The 20,854-nt window shown below is 41.9% G+C and overlaps 1 protein-coding gene across 2 annotated transcripts in view; it reads right to left on the bottom strand.

Annotated features, from left to right (window-relative positions):
• Positions 1-20,854, bottom strand: part of TESK2 (testis associated actin remodelling kinase 2) — a 161,083-nt gene that overhangs the window by 95,999 nt on the left and 44,230 nt on the right. For both annotated transcript variants that reach the window (XM_044001508.1, XM_044001507.1), the window contains one exon: positions 5,768-5,889. In XM_044001508.1, the coding sequence (XP_043857443.1) occupies positions 5,768-5,889 (122 nt within the window). The remainder of the gene's footprint in view (positions 1-5,767; positions 5,890-20,854) is intronic.

Genomic DNA, 20,854 nt, shown 5'->3' with positions numbered 1-20,854 from the left:
AAAGAGAGAGAGAGAGGAGGAGAGAGGAGAGAGAAGAGAGAGAGAGAGAGAAGAGAGAGAGGAGAGGACCCTCATTGATTTAACATTCCTCTGGCAACAAACATTTGGGGCTGAGCTAAAGCAAATACTTTTATTATGGTCTACAAAACAATAAGTACAGTGGGTTCTTGTATTCTCTTCAGCTTTTCAGACAACTGTGTGACCATAAAGATGTGATCTCTAAGAGAATAAAGGGGAGAGAAGTCAAAAAGAAATCATGGGCTTCTCATGGCAAGGAATATCACTAGAGAAGCACAGGAAAGACATCCTGGTAGAGGTTCTTTTGGAAAAGGCTACTGTACAGGGAGTGAACAGGGTAGTAGAGGTTGGGTTACAAGCCTCTGGCACAAGCGTTCTAGAGTAAACAGTCTTATTCACATGAGGCAGGACATACAGTCAGTCCTGGAACTACACAAAGTAGTTTACTGTTATTTTTTAAAACTGATAACATAGAGCAACTGATGGTATGACAAGCAATCTTAGAAAACCCAGCCAAGTACAATCACCTCCTGCCTGTCTAACTCACCTTCCCTTTTCCCAAAATACAAATCTGAAGAGGAGAGACAGTCCCAAACATGGGGGGAAAAGGAGGGGCTGCCAGGGGAGGAAGAGAGGTCAGGTAATGAAAAGGTCCTCAGCATTTCCTGAATCGCCCACACAGATTACAGCAGCCCCCAGATCCTAAGCTTCTCCACTACCAGGCAGCCCCACTGACAGCACAACAGACACTAAAAACCAGGAGAGAGAGCACTCCTTATCTCCAGCCTTAAGCCAGAACTGGCTACAAAGCCTGGGACAAGCTTTAGCCTGTCCATTCCTCTCTCCCAGTGTATCTCCCTGCAGTGTAAAAAACAGGGGAACTACTGGATCAGCATCTGGTAACTCAGTATAGGATAATGCAACAAAGAGTTAATTGCCCTCACTGATTCAACAAGCATGTGCAGATGCCACAGAATACCTAGAGTTAGGAAGTAATATTACAGGAAATTGACAGACAACTCTAAAAGCTCCTAGAAACTGAGGGTTGGGGGGGAAAGACCCCCACCTTAAAACTCTCAGGAAAGGGGACAGCTAGGTGGCTTGGTGGATAATAAAGAACACCAGCCCTAGATTCAGGAGGGACCTGAGTTCAAAATGAGGCCTCAGACACTTGACACTTACTAGCTGTGTGACCCTGGCAAGTCACTTAACCTTCACTGCCCCACCCCACCCCCCAAAAAATCAACCTCTAAGACAGAATAGAGACTTGCACCTGAATTTAATATTTAAGGAGTCTCTTACAAAACATACATGGGGCAGCTGGTGGTGCAGTGGATAGAACACCAGCCCTGGATTCAGGAGGACCTGAGTTCAAATGCGACCTCAGACACTTGACACTTACTAGCTGTGTGACCCTGGGCAAGTCACTTGGCCCCAATTGCCTCACCAAAAAACAAACAAAGAAAAAAAAAACCACACACACAAGAGAAAGGTTTCACCTCCTGCACCATTTCCCTGCTGTAGGCCACACCATAAGTGCCAATTTCCTTTTGTTGTATTCAAAGTATATGACAAAACAAGCACAAAGTAATATGTGAAATAGAAACAATCGAAAAACTTCCTTTAATAGGCAATTAGCCACGGAGCTATTCAAGGTTCAACATTTAGAGACAGATGGTTTCTACAAAAGACCAGCAGTGATCAAATAATACACCCGGATTCAAGTTAAAAGCCGGGCAGGGGCTCTGTGTTTTGGATTCATTTATTCACTTGTTTAATGTCATTTATGGAGCACCTACTATGTAAAATATAACAACAATAACAACTATCATTTACATAGTGCATTAAGGTTTACAAAACACTTGATAAAAATTATTTCGTTTTATCCTCTCGACAACTCTGGGAGATAGATGCTAGTATTATCCTCCTATTTTTTATAGATGAAGAAACTGAAGCAAACACGGTTCAAGTGACTTGTCCAAGGTTATATACATTTTATATTGTTATGGGGTTAGGACTATTAAAGTTTAACCTGGCCAGCTGACAGGGGTCTTCTCCTTGAGACATACCTTGAAGCAAAAGAGATAAGCCCATTAGGTGTGGCTGCGCCAGAGTGGCAGAGGGGGACAGACATGGCTCCAGAGACTGAAGCCTCCTCTCAAACAACTTCCCCCATCCACCACCAGTGGGGGACAGTCCTCCCTTGGGTGATCACCCCAATGAGGGAACTTTCCACAGTCAGATGATCACTCCATTGGTCCCTCCACCATCGGGCCTCTATAAAAGTATTTGCCTTTCTCCTGCTCAAGAAGAGGTATCTCAGAAAACCAATGAGAGAAGTTTGACTTCTCTCTTGGTTTCCTTTTTCTAGGCCTAAATAAAATACTATTTTATTCTAGTTAGATTTGTGTGTGAGAGGGTGTAATTCTTTAAAGAGGAATTCCTAAACACCCTAACACCCCTACCCCAACCCAACCTATTCTCCCCATAACAATGTTTTTGGGGCAGCTAGGTGGCGCAGTGGATAGAGCACCGGTCCTGGAGTCAGGAGTACCTGAGTTCAAATCCGGCTTCAGACACTTCACACTTACTAGCTGTGTGACCCTGGGCAAGTCACTTAACCCCCATTGCCTCACTAAAAAAAAAAAACAGTATGTTTTTGAGACTGATTTTGAACTTAAGTTTTCCTGACTCCAGGTTTAGCATCCTACCTTGTATTATCTAATAAGTTTAAGTCAGGATGTTTGTCTATATGAAGCATACTGGAGGGATAAGATACTTTTGTTGTTCGGTCATTTCAGTTGTATCCAACTCTTCAAGATCCCATTTGGGGTGTTCTTGGCAAAAACAGGGTCACACAGTCAGTAGGTATCTGAGGTCTGATTTAAATTCATGAAGATGAATTCCTGATTCCAAACCAAGTGCTCTAGGTAATTAGTATTAGATAATAAGCACACAGGGAGATATAAAGCAAAGTACTATTTTCAAGGGAAGGGAGACTATACTAACCCAGTGGTTCAGGGAAGGTGCCCAAGGTGCCATCTGACTCAGTCTTTAAATATTCAACACAGAAATTCAGCAAGAAAATGAAGAGAAGGGGCACCTAGGTGGCACAGTGGATAAAGCACCAGCCCTGGATTCAAGAGGACCTGAGTTCAAATCTGGCCTCAGACACTTGACACTAGCTGTGTGACCCTGGGCAAGTCACTTAACCCTCATTGCCCGGCCAAAAAAAAAAAAAAGGAAGAAAGAAAGAAAATGAAGAGAAGGAATTTTTCCTTTTTAGCTAACTTTGTTAACTGAAAATGAAGGAGTATGCATATCATTAACTGGCTTACCCACCAAAAAGATCAAACATGGAGGGAACAGTTCTATATGTACAAAATATTTATAGCAGTACTTTTTTTTAGAGCAAAGAACTTGGGGGGAGGGGCGGCAGGGGTGATGATCATCAATTGGGAATGACTGAACAAATTATGGCATATAAATGTAATAAGATATTTTTGTACCACCAAAAATGACCAAAGGGATGGATTCAGAGAAATTTGGGGAGACTTTTATAAACTGACACAGAGTGAAGCAAAAAGAACCAGATAAAAAAGTTATACACCAACTACAATACTATAAAGGACAATATGTCTGAAAGACTAAAGAACCCTGATTAATCCAGTAGACTAATCATGACAACAGAAGACAAACAACGAATCCTGCTTCCTGCTTCTTGGTGGAGAGGACTATAGCTAATGAAACACACATTTTCAGATACAAACAATGCAACATTTTTTTTTTGGCTGGGCAATGAGGGTTAAGTGACTTGCCCAGGGTCACACAGCTAGTAAGTGTCAGTGTCTGAGGCTGGATTTAAACTCAGGTCCTCCTGAATCCAGGGCCAGTGCTTTATCCACTGTGCCACCTAGCTGCCCCTGGAAGGTTTTCTTAACATTTTTACCAATGACTTGGGTTCATCAGATCTGCAGACAACACCATGCTAGAAGGGAGAGCTGAGCAGACACACTGGGAAACAAGGTCAGGATCCCAAATGACCCTGACAGGCTAAAAGACTCAACTGAATCTGTAAGATTACATTTGGATAAATTAATCTATTAAGTTTCAAGTCTTACACATGGGTTCAAAAAATCAGCTTCTGAGGCAGCTAGGTGGCGCAGTGGATAAAGTGCTGGCCCTGGATTCAGGAAGACCTGAATTCAAGTCTGGCCTCAGACACTTGAAACGTACTGGCTGGGTGACCCTGGGCAAGTCACTTGACCCTCACTGCCCTGCAAAAAACAAAACAAAACAAAAGCAAAAAATCAGCTTCTCCTAAAAGTGCCACACTAGAGAGTTGTAGTTAGAGCTGTTTGTCCAAAAGAGACCTGAGCTTCACAGCTCACTTAAATATGAATTTGGAGTGGAGGTGGAGTCCAAAAACAAATGGAATCTGAGGCCGCTCCTGTATTCTGCAGTGCTTGGGCCAGTGTTGGACAACCACATTCCACATAAAGGGCCATTTTTCAGGAAGACACTGATCATCTGGAAAGCATCCAGAAGAGAGCCCTAGGATGGGGAAGCATATGGAAACATCTGGAGCTTACATCATAAAGGAGCAAACTAAAGAACTGGGGCAGTTTGGCCTGAAGATGAGAAGACAGGACAGCATGGAGGGTCTCAGCTATGTCAAGGAGTATCACTTGGAAGATGGACTAGAGTTGGTCTGCTGGTCCCAGAAGATAGCCCTAGAAGCAATAGGTAGAAGCTCTGAAAAGGAAAATCTAACCCTGAAGTCCAGAAAAACTTTCTAAGAGTGAGTGAGAGAGCTGGGCTCTGCTGGAAGGCAGGGGTTTCCCTGTCTTCAGGGTCAGGCTGGATAATCAGCCAGGGTCATATACCTTTGTTAGGGATATTCCAGACAGGGTTGCTTTTCAGATACAGTTTTGATTTGGTGGGCTTTGCCTTCCAACTCTGACATCCAGAGATTTTGTGAGATGTTTCCTTTTCCACTGGGAAGGGCAGGAAGTGTCAGCTTAGAGTGACAGGGAGCAACTATACCTCATTGGCCATAAGGCAAGACTCCTCTTAAGGGGCCAATTTATGACTACTGTCATAAAAATAGCAGCTAGGATTTATGTAGCACCTCAAGGTTTATAAAGTGTCCAATATATAATTCCATCTGATCTTCACAATAACCTGGTGAAATAGATACTATTATTGGCCTTACTTTACAAATGAGCAAGATAAAATGACTTGCTCAGTCACAAAGCTAGTGTCTAAGGCAAGAATTGAACTCAGGTCTTCCTGACTCCAAGCCATAAGAACTAGGTCTACTGGGTCAGTGCCCCACTGAGCCTCTTCCATCAGGGACTCCTGTATACTAAAGAAGATAATCTAATGGGGTGCAATTCCACTTTCAACTTTCATTCATTTCTACTTAAATTAATTAAGGCTTCTCATAAAGCAATTAAGCAAGTTAAGAAAATCTGTAAGTCAAGAGAATTTGTAGAGTAATGAGGCGCCCAAGAGCATTACAAATAGTTAATTATCAAGAGAACAAGGAAACCAGATCCTGCATGGTGAGTAAGCCAGGTTGGCAGATGGAAGCCTCAGAAAGGAGGGGTGGAAGCACAATGACAAAGCATGTTCAAAGGCCAAAGGGTTCTTTCAGGCTTTCAATCTCAAATCAGCTCCAGGGTTCTGTAGGAAAAGCTCATATTCTTCTCCCTGACCCCAGGAAAAAGGGAAGATGATGACTAACCTCAAGATGTTTGGGTGAGAGAGTCTATTCATGAGTTGGACTTCCTTCAGCATGTTTGCCCGGTTACTGCTTAAAATGTTCATCTTCAGAGCCATCACTTGATCAGACACTCTGTGGCGCACCTGCAGGTCAGTTAAGCAAAAAGAGAAACAGTGAAATCAAAGGGAGAGCTGCTAAGGGATCCAACCCTCCTCTGGGAAAATCGCTTAGCTATCAGTTGCAAACTAGAAACTTTCTTTAGGGGACAGGAAGCTTTTTTATTCTTTTTTTGGGGGGTGGGGCAATGAGGGTTAAGTGACTTGCCCAGGGTCACACAGCTAGTAAGTGTCGAGTGTCTGAGGCTGGATTTGAACTCAGGACCTCCTGAATTCAGGGCCAGTGCTTTATCCACTGCACCATCTAGCTGCCCCCCAGAAGCTTTTTTATAATAAATGCTGACCAAAAAAATCAAACATCATAAAAGCTGAGAAAAATCCAAACATTGTTTTCTATTCTAAAAAACATTCTAGTTTTTTGTTGAAATACCAGGAAAATGTTGTTACAAATGTGTAGAAATCTGACCTCATCTATACTCTAGTGTTGAGCAAAATCCGAAGTTTATTTTCCTCTTGCAAGTCAACCCAGAACTGATCTCATAATGCCTTGAGCCACTGCTAGCAAGAAGGCCATCCAGAGAGGCCTGGAAATGACCTGGAGATAGAAGGTTAGGGCTGAAGTTCCAGCCTCACCCTTTATTGGCTGGATGACATGAGGTAGGCACAAACACTAGACTCTAGGCCATATGGTCTAAGTTTGGCCTAAAGTATCAATCCCTTCCACAGTGTTCAATTAAATACACAATTTTTGACACCAACTCTGTGTAGAACACTGCGTCGGGCGCTAACGGTGACACGGTTTACAAAGACCTACTTCTTTCCCTTTTGGAGCTTAAGGTATGTAAAAGCAAAAAAAATTATATGATAACAGTGACAGACAATTTTACATGATAAAATCATAAGAGAGGTGCAAAATAAAGTATGATATCAAGGCTAAGGAAAAAGGGTTTTTCTCCCAGTCTTCATGGGAAGACATTGAAGGCAAAAATAGAAAAGTCTAGAGTGTGTCCAGGAGACAAAGAGGATCTAGTCTGGCTGAAGTAGAGTCATAACGAGGCTGCTGTATTACCTGAGGGCAGGAGATTTGTTGGACTTAACGGACTATTCCTGGCTATTATAATCTTTTCATTTAAAGTGGTTGGCAGGGGCAGCTAGATGGCGCAGTGGTTAAAGCACTAGCCCTGGATTCAGGAGGACCTGAGTTCAAATCCAGCCTCACACACTTGACACTTACTAGCTGTGTGACCTTGGGCAAGTCACTTAACCCCCATTGCCCCGCCAAAAAAAAAAAACAAACAAACAAACAAACCAAAAAATAAAGTGGTTGGCAGAGAGGAGCTGAAGCTGGAGGGGGGCAGTGGTGAGTGTAGATGCAAGTCCACAAGGGAAGAATGATTATGTCCTTGTGCTCCTTGGGGATTCTCTGACCTGACCGAGGTTGGCTCTGACTCATCCTGGGGGCACCAAGAGCAGATTCAGAACAGTGTGGGCCACTCAGTAAGGAATGGCAAGAGACTATTTCAGGGAGCTTAGGCCTTGTAGAGAGCAGGGGCTGGCCATCCCAGACCTGGGAGCTTTCTATCACCTCAGCAGGGTTTGCCCCAGGAAAAAGATGGTAAGGAAAGGGGACAGTTCAGGCAAGGCAAGGCAGCTATGAAGGAAAGAGCCCTAAGTCTCCCACCTCCAAAACCATTATTCCCCTTGAATCTTTGCCCTCCCAGCTTCCTAAATTAGTCCTGGTTGTGGAAGGGAGAGGATAAGGCTGTTCATCTGGGGACAGGGTTATGCATCTGGAAGGATTGAAGGGTGGCCCTTCCAGGGACAAGTGCTCTGGAGGTGCTGGTAGTCTTGTGCCCCTGAAGAAGACCAAATTTTAACAAGCTGGCTAAAAGGACTGAACTAGAAGCCAGAAGAATTGTGCTCGAGGAAGTGATGTGATAGTAACTCTAAGCCTTTGTTTCTTTTTCTGGAAAATGAGGAAAATGAGAAAAACAACATCCATAATAACTATAACAAAGTAAACTAAAAGAAGAGTAAAATTAACTAGAACCCTGGGTAACTACAGTAGCCAAACTCAGACTCAAAAGAAATGAAGAAATATACCTCTCTTCTGTTGGAGAGGTAGGGGACAATGGGTGTAGAATGTGGTATATATTGTTAGATTGCTTCAATAGGTCTGTTAAAAACTTTTTTCCCTTCTTTGTCAAAAAGGAAAGTTCTCCCAGGAGAACACTGTACACAGTAACAGCAACATTGTGCGATGATCAGCTGTGATACTTAGTTCTTCTCAGAAATATAATGATCCAAGACAATTCAAAAGGACTTATTATGGAAAATGTTCTTCATATCCAGAAAAGGAACTGTGGGATCTGAATGTAGATTGAACCATACTATTCCCACTTTTAAAATGTTTTTTCTTTTTTGAGGTTTTTCCCTTTTGTTCTGATTCTTCTTTCACAACATGACTAATGTAGAAATATGTTTAATGTGATTGTACATATATAACCTATGACAGATTGCTTGCCATCTTGGGGAGAGGAGGGGGGAGAGGAGGGGGAAGGAAGGAAGGGAGGGAGAAAAATTTGGAACTCAAAATCTTATAAAAACTATCTTTAGATGTAACTGGAAAAAAATTAAATATTATTAAGAAGAAAACAAAACTGGAAAACTAAAAAAAAGAAAAGGAAGGTTTCTCTGTGCAACGTAGGGAGGGAACATATTTGGAAATGACTGTGAAGTCAAAATAAAAGTTATCAATAAACCTCAAACCTCTTTTTAGTGAAGGGGGAGGTAGGTGCATATATACCAAAATATTCCTAGCAGAGCTTTGATAGTAGCAAAGAACTGGAATAAAGTAGATGTCCAAGGCAGACGGGCCATAGTGGAGAGTTCTGATAAAAGGTGATCCTTAGGAATATGAAGTATTGGCAATGAATAGATTTAGATCTGGCAGATAGAGTGCCTGAAGAACTATGGACAGAGGTTCACAATACTGTAGAAAAAGCAATAACAAAAAAATTCAAAAAAAAAGGGCAGAGCAAGCAAGTAAAATGGCTGTCTGATGAGGCTTTACAAACAGCTGAGTAAAGAAGGAAAGGGAAAGAGAAAGGAGAAAGGGAAAGATACACCCAACTGAATGCAGAATTCCAGAGAATAGCAAAGACAGAGAAGGTTTCCTTAAAGCAATAATGCAAAGAAACAGAAGCCAATAATGGAATGGGAAAGACGAGAGATCTCTTCAAGAAAATTAAAGATACCAAGGAAATTTAATGCAAAAATGGGCATGATAAAAGCCAAAAATTGGGAGCGGCTAGGTTGCGCAATGGATAAAGCACTGGCCCTGGATTCAGGAGGACCTGAGTTCAAATCCAGCCTCGCACACTTGACACTTACTAGCTGTGTGACCTTGGGCAAGTCACTTAACCCCCATTGCCCAGCCAAAAAAAAAAGAAAAAAGTGGCAAGAACAGCTTTATACAAGAAAGATCTAGACCATACGAGAAAGCTCAACATGGTGGTGTGGTTACTGATCTAGAGCCAGACATCCTGAAGAATGAAGTCAAGTGGGCCTTAGGAAGCATTGCTAGCAATGAGGCTAGTGGAGGTGATGGAATTCCAGCTGAACTATTTAAAATCCTAAAGGATGCTACTGTTAAAGTGCTGCACTCAGATGCTATCAGAAAAACCTCGAAAGACTTATATGAGCTGATGCAAAGTGAAATGTCCTGTATACAAAATAACAGCAATACTCTAAGATGATCTGCTGCAAATGACTTAGTTATTTTCAGCAATGCAATGATCTAAGACAACTCTGAAGGACTTATGAAAAATGCAATCTGTCTACAGAGAAAGAACTGATGGTATCTGAATACAGATGGAAGTATGTTTTGTTGTTGTTTCTAGTTACTTTTTCTAAAGTTTTTTTGTCTGCTATGTTTTGCATGACTGCACATGTATAACTTATATTGAATTGCTTGAGTTCTTAAAGGGAGGAGAGGGAAGAAGGAAGAGAATTTGGAACACATGAAGGTTTTTAAAAAATAGATGTTACAATTTGTTTTTACATGTAAGGTGGGAAAATTATTAATTAATTGTTTGATTGAATAATTAATTAATTTTTTGAAAAAAAGTGCTGCACTCAATATGCCAACAAATTTAGAAAATTCAACAGTGGCTGCTGGCTTGGAAAAGATCTGTTTACATCCCAATCCTAAAGAAGGGCAATGCCAAGGAATATTCAAATTACCAAACAATTGCACTCATTGCACACACCAGCAAAGTTATGCTTAAGATTCTGCAAGCCAGGCTTCAGCAATATGTGACCCAAGAATCAACCGGAAGAGCAGGCTGGTTTTTGAAGAGGCAAAGGGATTAGTGACCAAATGGCCAGCATATACTGGATTATAGAGAAAACAAGGGAGTTCCAGAAAAACATCTACTACTTCTTCAGTGAAAAAAGCCTTTGACTGTGTGGATCACAACAAAATGTGGCAAGACCTCAAAGAGATGGGAGTATCAGATCATCTTACCTGTCTCCTAAGGAACCTGTGTGAGTGTCAAGAAGTAATAGTTAGAACTGAACATGGAACAACTGATTGTTTTAAGATTGGAAAAGGAATACAATAAGGCTATATATATATATATATACATACAATAAGGCTTATTTATTTAACTTATATGCAGAGTACATCTTGTGGAATGCCACACTGGATGAATCAAAAGTCAGAACTAAGGTTGCCGGGAGAAATATCAATAATCTCAGATATGCAAACAATACCACTCTGATGACAGAAAGTGAAGAGAATTAAGAAGCCCCTTGATGAGGATGAGAGAGGAGAGTGTAAAAGCTGTAAAATCTTGGCAACTGGTCTCATCACTTTCTGGCAAACAGAGGGAGAAGAAATAGAAAAAGTGCCAGATATCATATTTTTGGACCCAAAGACCAATGCAGATGCCAACTGCAGCTATGAACTTAAAAGACGCTTGCTCCTTGGAAGGAAAGTTATGACAAATCTGGGCAGCATCTAAAAATCAGAGACATCACCTTGCCAACAAAGGTCTGTATAGTCCAAGCTATGGGTTTTTCAGTAGTAATATATGGCTGTGAGAGCTGGCCTATAAGGAAAGCTGAATGGCACAGACGCAACAGTTTCAAATTTTGGTGGTAGAGAGTACTTCTGAGAGTCCCTTGGACAGCAAGGAGATCAAATCAGTCAATACTTAATTCAGGCTATTCACTAGAAGGTCAAATACTGAAATTGCAGTTTAAATACTCTGGCCACAGAAAGAGAAGATAGAGGGGCAGCTAGCTGGCGAAGTGGATAGAGCACCGGCCCTGGAGTCAGGAGGACCTGAGTTCAAATCCGGCCTCAGACACTTAACACTTACTAGCTGTGTGACCCTAGGCAAGTCACTTAACCCCAATTGCCTCACCAATCCAAAAAAAAAAAAAAAGAAGAGAAGATAGGACTCATTGAGAAAGACCCTGATGTTGGGAAAGACTGAAGGCAAAAGAAAAGGGGGCAGCACAGGATAAAATGGATAGTTAGCATCATAGAAACATTGAACATTAACTTGGACAGACTTTGATAGTAGAGGATAGACCTGGCGTTCTATAGTCCACAAAGTCATGAAGAGTCAGACACAACTGAATGAATAACAATAACAATAACAAAAGAGAGAAGTGAATAGAATGAGTTATATAACAAAAAAACTGTAAACAACTTAAAAAAACTTGAGATCCTTGATGAAGCAAGCATGTTACCCATATACTGACAGACAGGCAATACCCTCAAGGTACAGAATAAGACAGACTTTTTTTTCTTCTTTTCTTTCTTTTTTGTGGGGCCATAAGGGTTAAGTGATTTGCCCAGGGTCACACAGCTATTAGGTGTCAAGTGTCTGAGGCTAGATTTGAACTCAGATCCTCTTGAATCCAGGGCACCACCTAGCTGCCCCAAGACAGATGGCTTTTTGTTGTTGTTGTTTTTTGGGGGTTTTTTGGTGAGGCAGTTGGGGTTAAGTGACTTGCCCACGGTCACACAGCTAGTAAGTGTCAATCATCTAAGGCCGGATTTGAACTCAGGTACTCCTGACTCCAGGGCCGGTGCTCTATCCACTAGCTGCCCCAAGACAGATGTTTTTGATTGGGCCAATATGTGGTTTTGTTTTGCTTAATTATATTTATTAGTTACAAAAGTTTTGTTTTTCTTTTTGGGGGAAGAAGGTGGAGAAGAGGAGAATAATGACCAGGTTGCCAAAAAATAGAAAATAAAGAAGGGAGGTCATTAAAGCATTTTTTTTTAATTCAGAGATTATAGAAGGTAGTTCAAAAGAAAAAAGACAAAAAGGACAGCTTTGAAAGTGATGATGAATTTATCATAAACCTTTTCTGAAAAGGTGGAGATCATATAGATTTAGAGTTTCATGTCTAATCTTTTGTATATAATAATGTTCTTTTTTGGTGTCTGTTAAGTTCAAAATAAAAAATGGCACTTTGGCTCTGGCACAACAAGCTTTTAGTCCCAAAGAACTCTATATTCATTTCTGTATATATTTGTTAAAGTATCTATAGAATTTATGGTGTCTATGAAATATTGGAGAGTAACTATATGATGTCTATGAAATATCTGGAAAACACCCAGGGATTTGAGACCTGGCTCAGCCAGGCTTCTCTTCATGAGGATTCAGGGAATTCTCTACCTCTCAGAAGCTCATTCTCTTCAACTGAAAAAAGTCCCTTCCAGATTTACAATCTATACTTCAGATCAGAGCTTCTTAAACTTTTTCTACTTGTGAACCCTTTTTGCCCAAGAAATTTTTACATGATCCCAGGTATATAGGTATATAAAATACGTATACATAACCTTTTACTGTTGCCAGATTTTTTGCAACCCCCACATTCAGTTGTACTACCCCATATGGGATCTTGACCCAAAATTTAAGAAGTTTTCTTTGCTTCAGACTATGCACACATAGAATTCTGGGTAGGGGCTGGGAATAGATTCTTCCTGTATGGCATCATTGTTCTGCTGCTGGGGTAGGGAGGTGGCTCCATTGATAGAGTACTGGACCTGAAGTTGGGAGGACCCGAGTTCAGGTCTCATCTTAGACACCTGCTAGACCCTGGACAAGCCATTTAACCCCAACCAACCTAAAACATCTGGGGCTATCTCCAGTCGTCCTGATATATATCTAGCCACTGGACCCAAATGGCTCTGGAGGAGAGAGTGAGGTAGGTGACCTTGCACAGCCCTCACTCTCTTATATCCAATTGACTGCAAGTCATGCTATCACTCTTATGTCATGGTCTTCTTCCAGTACGATGGACAAACGACAACAATATTGTTCTGCTATGTACATACCAAGCAGGGTCACAACACATGCACAAGAATGACAATTGAACACACCAAGGCTGTGCCTAGAAACGTCTTTTCTCTGCTTTGCTGCTCTAGACTTTGAAGGGGCCTAAGCCCACAAACCACTGCTGCAAATAAGTGTCTGTCATGAATTAGTGCAGTCTCAGTAACAGCAAAAGGAAACAATAAGAAAGCATCTCACCAATTTTTCATTTTTGTTGCCAAATAGAAGATCCCTCCAAAAAACAGTTGTGAAAGATGACAAAAAGTTAAGAAATCAAGTGAAAAGAATTCTCCACCTCCCCCCCAAAAAAACCTTTTAAAGTCCATTTCTGGATAAACTCAAAGAATTTTAATAGAAAAATGTCAACCATTAGAGAACAGGCTGTGATGGATGGGTGTGGGGAGGCAAGTACATTGATGTACTGTTAGTGAAATGTTAAGTGGTTCTATTGTTCTGGATTTCAATTTAGAATTATGTGACTAAACTATCTATATTCTTTGATCTAGCAGTCTCACTTCTGGGCATACACCTCCAAAGAAGTCAAAGATAGAAAAAAGTCCAAAAGACAGCAAATATATAGCAAAATATAGGATCAGTATATGCCAAAATATTCATAGCAGATTCACAACCCTGTGATTCTCAATTTCATAGTCATTAAGTATGAACAACAGATACTAAGCACCTACTATGTGCCAGTCACTGTGTGCTAAACACTGAGATACAAAGAGAGATAAAAGACAATCCCTGATCTCAAAGAGCTCAGAATCGAATGGGAGGGGCAGCTAGGTGGCGCAGTGGATAGAGCACTGGCCCTGGATTCAGGAGCACCTGAGTTCAAATCTGGCCTCAGACACTTGGCGCTTCCTAGCCGTGTGACCCTGGGCAAGTCACTTAATCCTCATGGCCCATCAAAAAAAAATTTTTTTAATAGATATGTGGAGTATTTAATTAACATGCCTGTGTCTCCCTGTCTTCAAAAACCCTTTACTTCATCCATCCCTGCTACCACTTCTATGATTAGTTAGAAACTCTGGGGGCAGCTAGGTGGCGCGGTGGATAGAGCGCCGGCCCTGGAGTCAGGAGGACCTGAGTTCAAATCCGGCCTCAGACACTTAACACTTACTAGCTGTGTGACCCTGGGCAAGTCACTTAGCCCCAATTGTCTCACCAAAAAAAAAAAAGAAAGAAAGAAAGAAACTCTGGTATGTAAAGCTCTTCACAGCCCTGCCTTTCTAATCTTCTTACATAATACCCTACTTTCTGCTTTTTCCTCACATATGACACCTTACCTCCTGTCTCCATGCTTTTGCACAGGCTGCCACACACACACACACCTGGCATGCTTTCTCTCCTCACCTCTGACCCTTGCAACCCCTGGTTTCCTTCAAGACTCAGCTCAAGTAACTTTCTGAAGGAGACCTTGCCCGGGTTCCCCCATCTGTGAGCTTCCTCCCCTTCAAAGTTACCTTGTGCTTCCTTCAGCTCACACAGGTATATTTTATATACCTGCAAATGTCTCTTATATATAACAATATATGTGCAAGGCAGCTAGATGGCACAGTGGTTAAGCACCAGCCCTGGATTCAGGAGGACCTGAGTTCAAATCCGGCCTCAGACACTTGATACTTACTAGCTGTGTGACCCTGGGCAAGTCACTTAACCCCCATTGCCTGCAAAAAAAAAAAAAAACTGAAACAATATATGTGCAAGTTGCCTCCTCCATTCCAGTGTAAGCACTTTGAAGGTAGGAACCATTTCATTTTCATTGTTGTATCTGTAGAACATAGCATGGTACCTGGTACATAATAGGTATTTAATAAATGCTTACTTGATTGACTGATTTTAAGATGATTATAAATTATAAGCATTTATTAAGCACCAACTGTGTGCCAAGCACTGTGATAAGTGCTAGGAATACAAAGAAAAGACAGCCCCTGCCCTCAAGAAGCTCACAGTCTAATGGGAGAGACAATCTGCAAACTACTCTGTACATAAAAGCTACAAACAGGATAAATTGGAGATCATCAAGGCCCTGGCCTTTAAGAGGAATTGGGAACACTTTCCTATAGAAGGTGGGATTTTAGCTGGAACTTAAAGGAAGCTGGAGAAGATATGTTCTGGGTAAAAGAGTAGGGAAGGATAGAATGGGAAACAAAGGTGACATAAAAACAAGAGACATCAATACAAATCCTTTAAAGGACAAAAGGCATAATGAAATGTTTACTTGTTTTTATGAATGTGTCATTCATGTAGGCTTCCTTCCCACTGCCTCAGTGACTTTGTGTTCATACACCTCATGACCACTGAAAGAAGAGCCACTCTCCTTGGCCTATCTTACAGGATAAGTTTAAGAAAACACAGTTACACAAAGAACTCACTGACAGTAGTTTTCCGACTCTGTTTACTGACGATATCTTGTGCTTTAAAAAGGTCTCTTCATTCTGAAAGTCACTGTTCTTTTTTTTCCCCACTGTTCTTTTTTGAAAATCATCTAAGGAGCTTTTCCCTTGTATGTGTGTCAAAAACTTGTCTTCTTGTGAAATACTGACAATTGGTAAACAAGGTGGAGAGAAGGCACAGGGGAGAACCAGGGGTGAATGATTTATATTTCAACCAGATCAGAAAAACAGTTCTTTAAACAAAGAAACAGTATGAGGCACCAGGGCAGGCAAAGAGGCACAAGGCAAGAGAACTGGGCCCTAGCCGGGCCCGGGCCCAGCCACAACAGAGCAAACAGAAGAACAGCTCACATTTCTAAGGAGGTTTTGGGGCTAGCCTTCCTCACAACCATCTAAACTTGTCTATAGGGCAGGGACCATCCCCAACTGCTAGTGCCCTCCCTCCCAAACTAGCTTGCATTGAGCTACTTTCTATTAATTCTCCTTCTATTTCTACACCATCTTCCAATGACTCTTTGCCTTTGTACTGGCTGTCCCCCTACCTTCTTCAATCTATCCCTTCTCCTTCCCTCTCCTGACCTCCCTGGCTTCCTGCAGGACTCAGCTCAAATGCCTCCCTCTATAGAAGCCTTTCCTAGCTGTGCCTCTCCCCCGCCCCAACCAACTAGTGCCTTCCCTCTCTGAGCTCCAGGAGGTCATGGACCAGTGTTTTGGCCTTTCTTTGTATCCCCAGTCCAGGAAGTACTTAATAAATGCTTCTTTGCTGACTGGCTAACCATCTGGCTCTAGCCTAACATTTCAAAGGGCTCATACATGACTTCCCATCAGGAACTCTACCCTGAAGCCAAACAGTATCGCTTGCTGCTCTGCACACACCATCTCCCTGACTGTGCTCAAGATATTCCCCCATTCCCAGAATGCTCTCCTTCCTCAATTCTGTCTTAGTCACTCAAGACTCAGATCAAGTTCCCCTACCTTCAATAGACCTTCTAGAATTTTCTCAGCTATCAGTACTCCTGAACACTATGAATGTTTTTCATAGATCCTATGTGTCTTCCTCTAGTAGAATGTTAAGTTCCTTGAGGGCAGGAACTGTCTCGTTTTTGTATTTTTATCTCCAGTGCCTGGCTCACAAAAGATATTTCATAAATGCTGTCTATTGACTGTTAGTCAATAAATATTTAAGTGCCTACTATGTGCTAAGTACTAAGCTAAGCACTGAGAATACAATAATAAAAAGAAAAGATAGTCCCTGTCCTCAAGGAGCTTACAATCTAACAAGATAAGACAATACACAAAAGGAAAAAGGATGCTGCAAGGGGGAATGGGAGGCATGATGGAATCCAGTCCAAGGAGTTCAACTGATGGGACAAGAAGAGTTGGCTGGTCTGGGACCTTTCCATGGAGGCTTTTCTCCTCCCTCCAGTCCTCCAACCAGAGAGGTGACAAGCACTGGCGAAGAGAAGCATAACACCTAAATCCTCATGCAATTGACCCTCAAATCTCCTCCTGTAGGCTAGATACTGGCAGAACAGAGCAGGGAGGAGTCAAGCCATCACATTCACACAACAGCAGCCAGGACTTAGGAGCATGGAATCTGTGCAGACTTGGAGCAGTCTGGGTTAACTTTGCCCAGGTGGGGTGACCCGGGGCTCAGCTGTAGGACCTTTGGAAAAGATGAAGATAAAAACTGTTTTTAGGATGTTGGCAGGGAGCTTGCCAACAAGCTTTTATCTTCATGAACTATTTTTTCACAACCTTGGGAATCACTTATTCAGGAGTATTTGCATATGGTTTTTACTAAACAGATTGTCTGTTTGGCCCCCTGTAGCTCTAAGGGATCCGGTGCATCAGACACAGAACCATTATGTGGCTGCTGAGGTGAGATCTCTAGCCATTATCTCACATCAATTCCAACAACATTTTCCAATAGGTCACTTCAGACTTCCCACTCTGTACTGAAAATGACTTGCGTCCTTCTACATAAAATTAGCAAACCAAGTTAAACATATTTTTCAGTGGAACAAAATCCCTCATCCAATTCACATCTGACTTGTCTCAATAGGATCTGAATCTTAGGCAGAATTCACATTAGCCTCAACCTCTGAGCAGGAGCCTGCTACTGGGAAACACAAAGCAAATGGACAATTTGGTCAGATGACTTTGGTCTCTTTTGCTTTCTTATACCATGACACTCTGTCCATGAGGGGGAAAAAGGGTGAACATTTTTTTTTTATGATTTTCCCCCAATTACATGTAAAGACAACTTTTAACATTCATATTTTTTAAAACCTGAGTTCCAAATTTTCTCCTTTCCTCTCACCTTCCCTGTCCCTGAGACAGTAAGCAATTTGACATAGATTATACACGTGCAATCACACAAAACATATTTCCATATCAGTCAGACATTGGCTTTTTTAAAAATAGATTTCGGGGGCAGCTAGGTGGCGCAGTGGATAGAGCACTGGCCTTGGAGTCGGGAGTACCTGAGTTCAAATCCAGCCTCAGACACTTAACACTTACTAGCTGTGTGACCCTGGGCAAGTCACTTAACCCCAATTGCCTCACTAAAAAAAAAAAAAAGAAATAGATTTCTATTGATATCTTTTATTTTTATATCACCTATATTTCTTTCTTTTTCCAGACTGCAGCACACATGGTGCTCTTTATTGAGACGCTCACAGCAGCTGCAACATACACCAAAGCACTTTTCTTATATAAAAAAATGAGGGGGGGTGGGGGGGCAGCTAGGTGGCGCAGTGGATAAAGCACTGGCCCTAGATTCAGGAGGACCTGAGTTCAAATCTGCCCTCAGACACTTGACACTAGCTGTGTGACCCTGGGCAAGTCACTTAACCCTCACTGCCCTACCAAAAAAAAAAAAAAAAACCCACACACACACACAAAAAAAATGAGTGGGACTTGAATTAATTTCTCCATGCCAGCCACTGGGAGGGACCTGACTTCAGAGCTCTTGGGCATAAAGCAGCTTTCTAGGTTTTGGGGTCAGGGGGCTTCCTTTGCTCGTAGGTAGGTGAGTCTGAGTAATGCAGCACAGATAATACAGTTAAGAATACAGGCAAGTTGGGCAGCTAGGTGGTGCAGTGGATAAAGAAAGCACCGGCCCTGGATTCAGGAGGACCTGAGTTCAAATCCTACCGCAGAAACTCCATACTTACTAGCTGTGTGACCCTGGGCAAGTCACTTAACCCCAATTGCCTCACCAAAAAAAAAGAATACAGGCAAGTTGGGGGCAGCTAGGTGGCACACTGGAGGGAGTAGCTAGGTGGCGCAGTAGATAAAGTACCAGCCCTGGATTCAGGAGGACCTGAGTTCAAATCTGACCTCAGACACTTGACACTTACTAGCTGTGTGACCCTGAGGAAGTCACATAATCCTCATTGCACTGCAAAAAAAAAAAAAAAAAAAGAGAGAGAGAGAGAGAACAGGCAAGTCCAGCAACCATTGTATGGTATCATCCAGATTTCTACCCTGTCCCTCCTTTAGCCCTTCCTGAGGGCTGTCCTTTAAAACGAAGTTTATTCTTAGGGGCAGCTAGGTGGCACAGTGGATAGAGCACCGGCCCTGGAATCAGGAGTACCTGAGTTCAAAACCGGCCTCAGACACTTAACACTTACTAGCTGTGTGACCTTGGACAAGTCACTTAACCCCAACTGCCTCACTAAAAAAAAAAAAACAAAAAAAAAAACAAACCGAAGTTTATTTTTAAAGCATAATAGGGGCTTCGTGTATACCAGATCACTTAAAAAGTATTCATGGCACAGTCATTGCAAAAGCACAAAGATGGAAAATAAAAGGCCCCGTCTGAAGAACAGCCAGATGGTAGCACGCAAAAGGCAGGACCTGGTACAGATAGCTGGAGAGGTTGAATGGAGTCTGAGAAGAGAGGTAAAATGGTCACTTTGGCAGCTGAGTGGAGGATAGATAGTAGGATGAAGAAACATAAGCCAGGGGACCCACCAACAGGTGAAGTGATAAAGGCCAGGGTGGGGCAGTGTGAGCTGAGAAAAAGGGACATATATGAGAGATAGATACTCTGAAGGTAGAAAAAAGACAGAGCAGATTGGCTCTGTGAAGTCAGTGCAAGCGAGAAATCAAGGATAACAGCAGTACTGTGCACAGCTGTGACCGAGGGGATGGTGGGTCCTTGACAACAATAGGAAAATTAGGAAGACGGGAGGGTTTGGAGGAGAGATGATGAGTTCTGTTGAGTTTAAGATCTACAGGATATCCCATTTTAGAAATGCAGAAGGCAGTTGATTATGTGGGCCTGGAGCTCAGGCCTAGGCAGCTAGAGCTGGGAATTATTTATATATGGATGATTTTTGAGTTGGGGGTGGGGGTAGGGTGGGGAGGGGGCACAGAGAGGAGGTCAATGAGATCACCAAGTGAGATAGTATATAGAGGGGGATGAGAAGAGAGCCTAAGAGCCTTCTCATCATTGCCTGCTGACTTCCTGGCTTCTTAAAGGCTCAAATCCCTCCTTCTATGCTACTGCTTTCTCCTTAAGATTATCTTCCAGTGACATCAGATATCTCTTGTATGGTCAGATACTGTATGTTACCTCCCCCACATAAGCACCCTTGGAGAAAGGACTGTATTTTTCCCTTTCTATGTACCTCCAGGGCTTAGCATACTACCAAATAGTAAGCATTTAAATGCTTTTAGATTGACTACTGCACTATAGGGAATGATAAACATGGTGAGTTTAGGGAAGCATAGGAAGATTTATATGAAGAGATGCAAAATAAATTAAGCAGAACCAGGAAAACAATAAATACAATGACAACAACGGAAATAGGGGGAAAAAACCAACACAACAATTTAAACTAAATGCTGAGAAATTATAATGACCAAGCTGGCCTCAAAAAAAAAGTGACAGGGAAGCACCTCCCCCTACTTTGCAGAGGCAGGGGACTATGAGTATTTAATGTATGTAATATATGTCGTTTTTGTTTCTCTTAATACATTGGCTAGTTTTGCAGAACTGGTTTTTTCCCCTTCTTTCCTATTCTTTGTTATAAAGGATATCTGGGAAGGGGAAAAAAGGATTCATTGAAAACTTAAAGCAATACAAATTTATTTTGAAAAGTTATTAATGTCTTCCACTGGCATACAAGATTTAGAGACTATTTCTGGTAGTTATCAACAAGAAGAAAAGGAGACTTTAGAAACCAAGCACAGGGGGGCGGCTAGGTGGCGCAGTGGATA

Source organism: Dromiciops gliroides, chromosome 4, assembly GCF_019393635.1.
Source record: "Dromiciops gliroides isolate mDroGli1 chromosome 4, mDroGli1.pri, whole genome shotgun sequence".
In the NCBI taxonomy this organism is placed as follows: Eukaryota; Metazoa; Chordata; class Mammalia; order Microbiotheria; family Microbiotheriidae; genus Dromiciops; species Dromiciops gliroides.
Note: the sequence above shows the minus strand (reverse complement) of the source record. Positions and strands in the feature narration are given on the sequence as shown.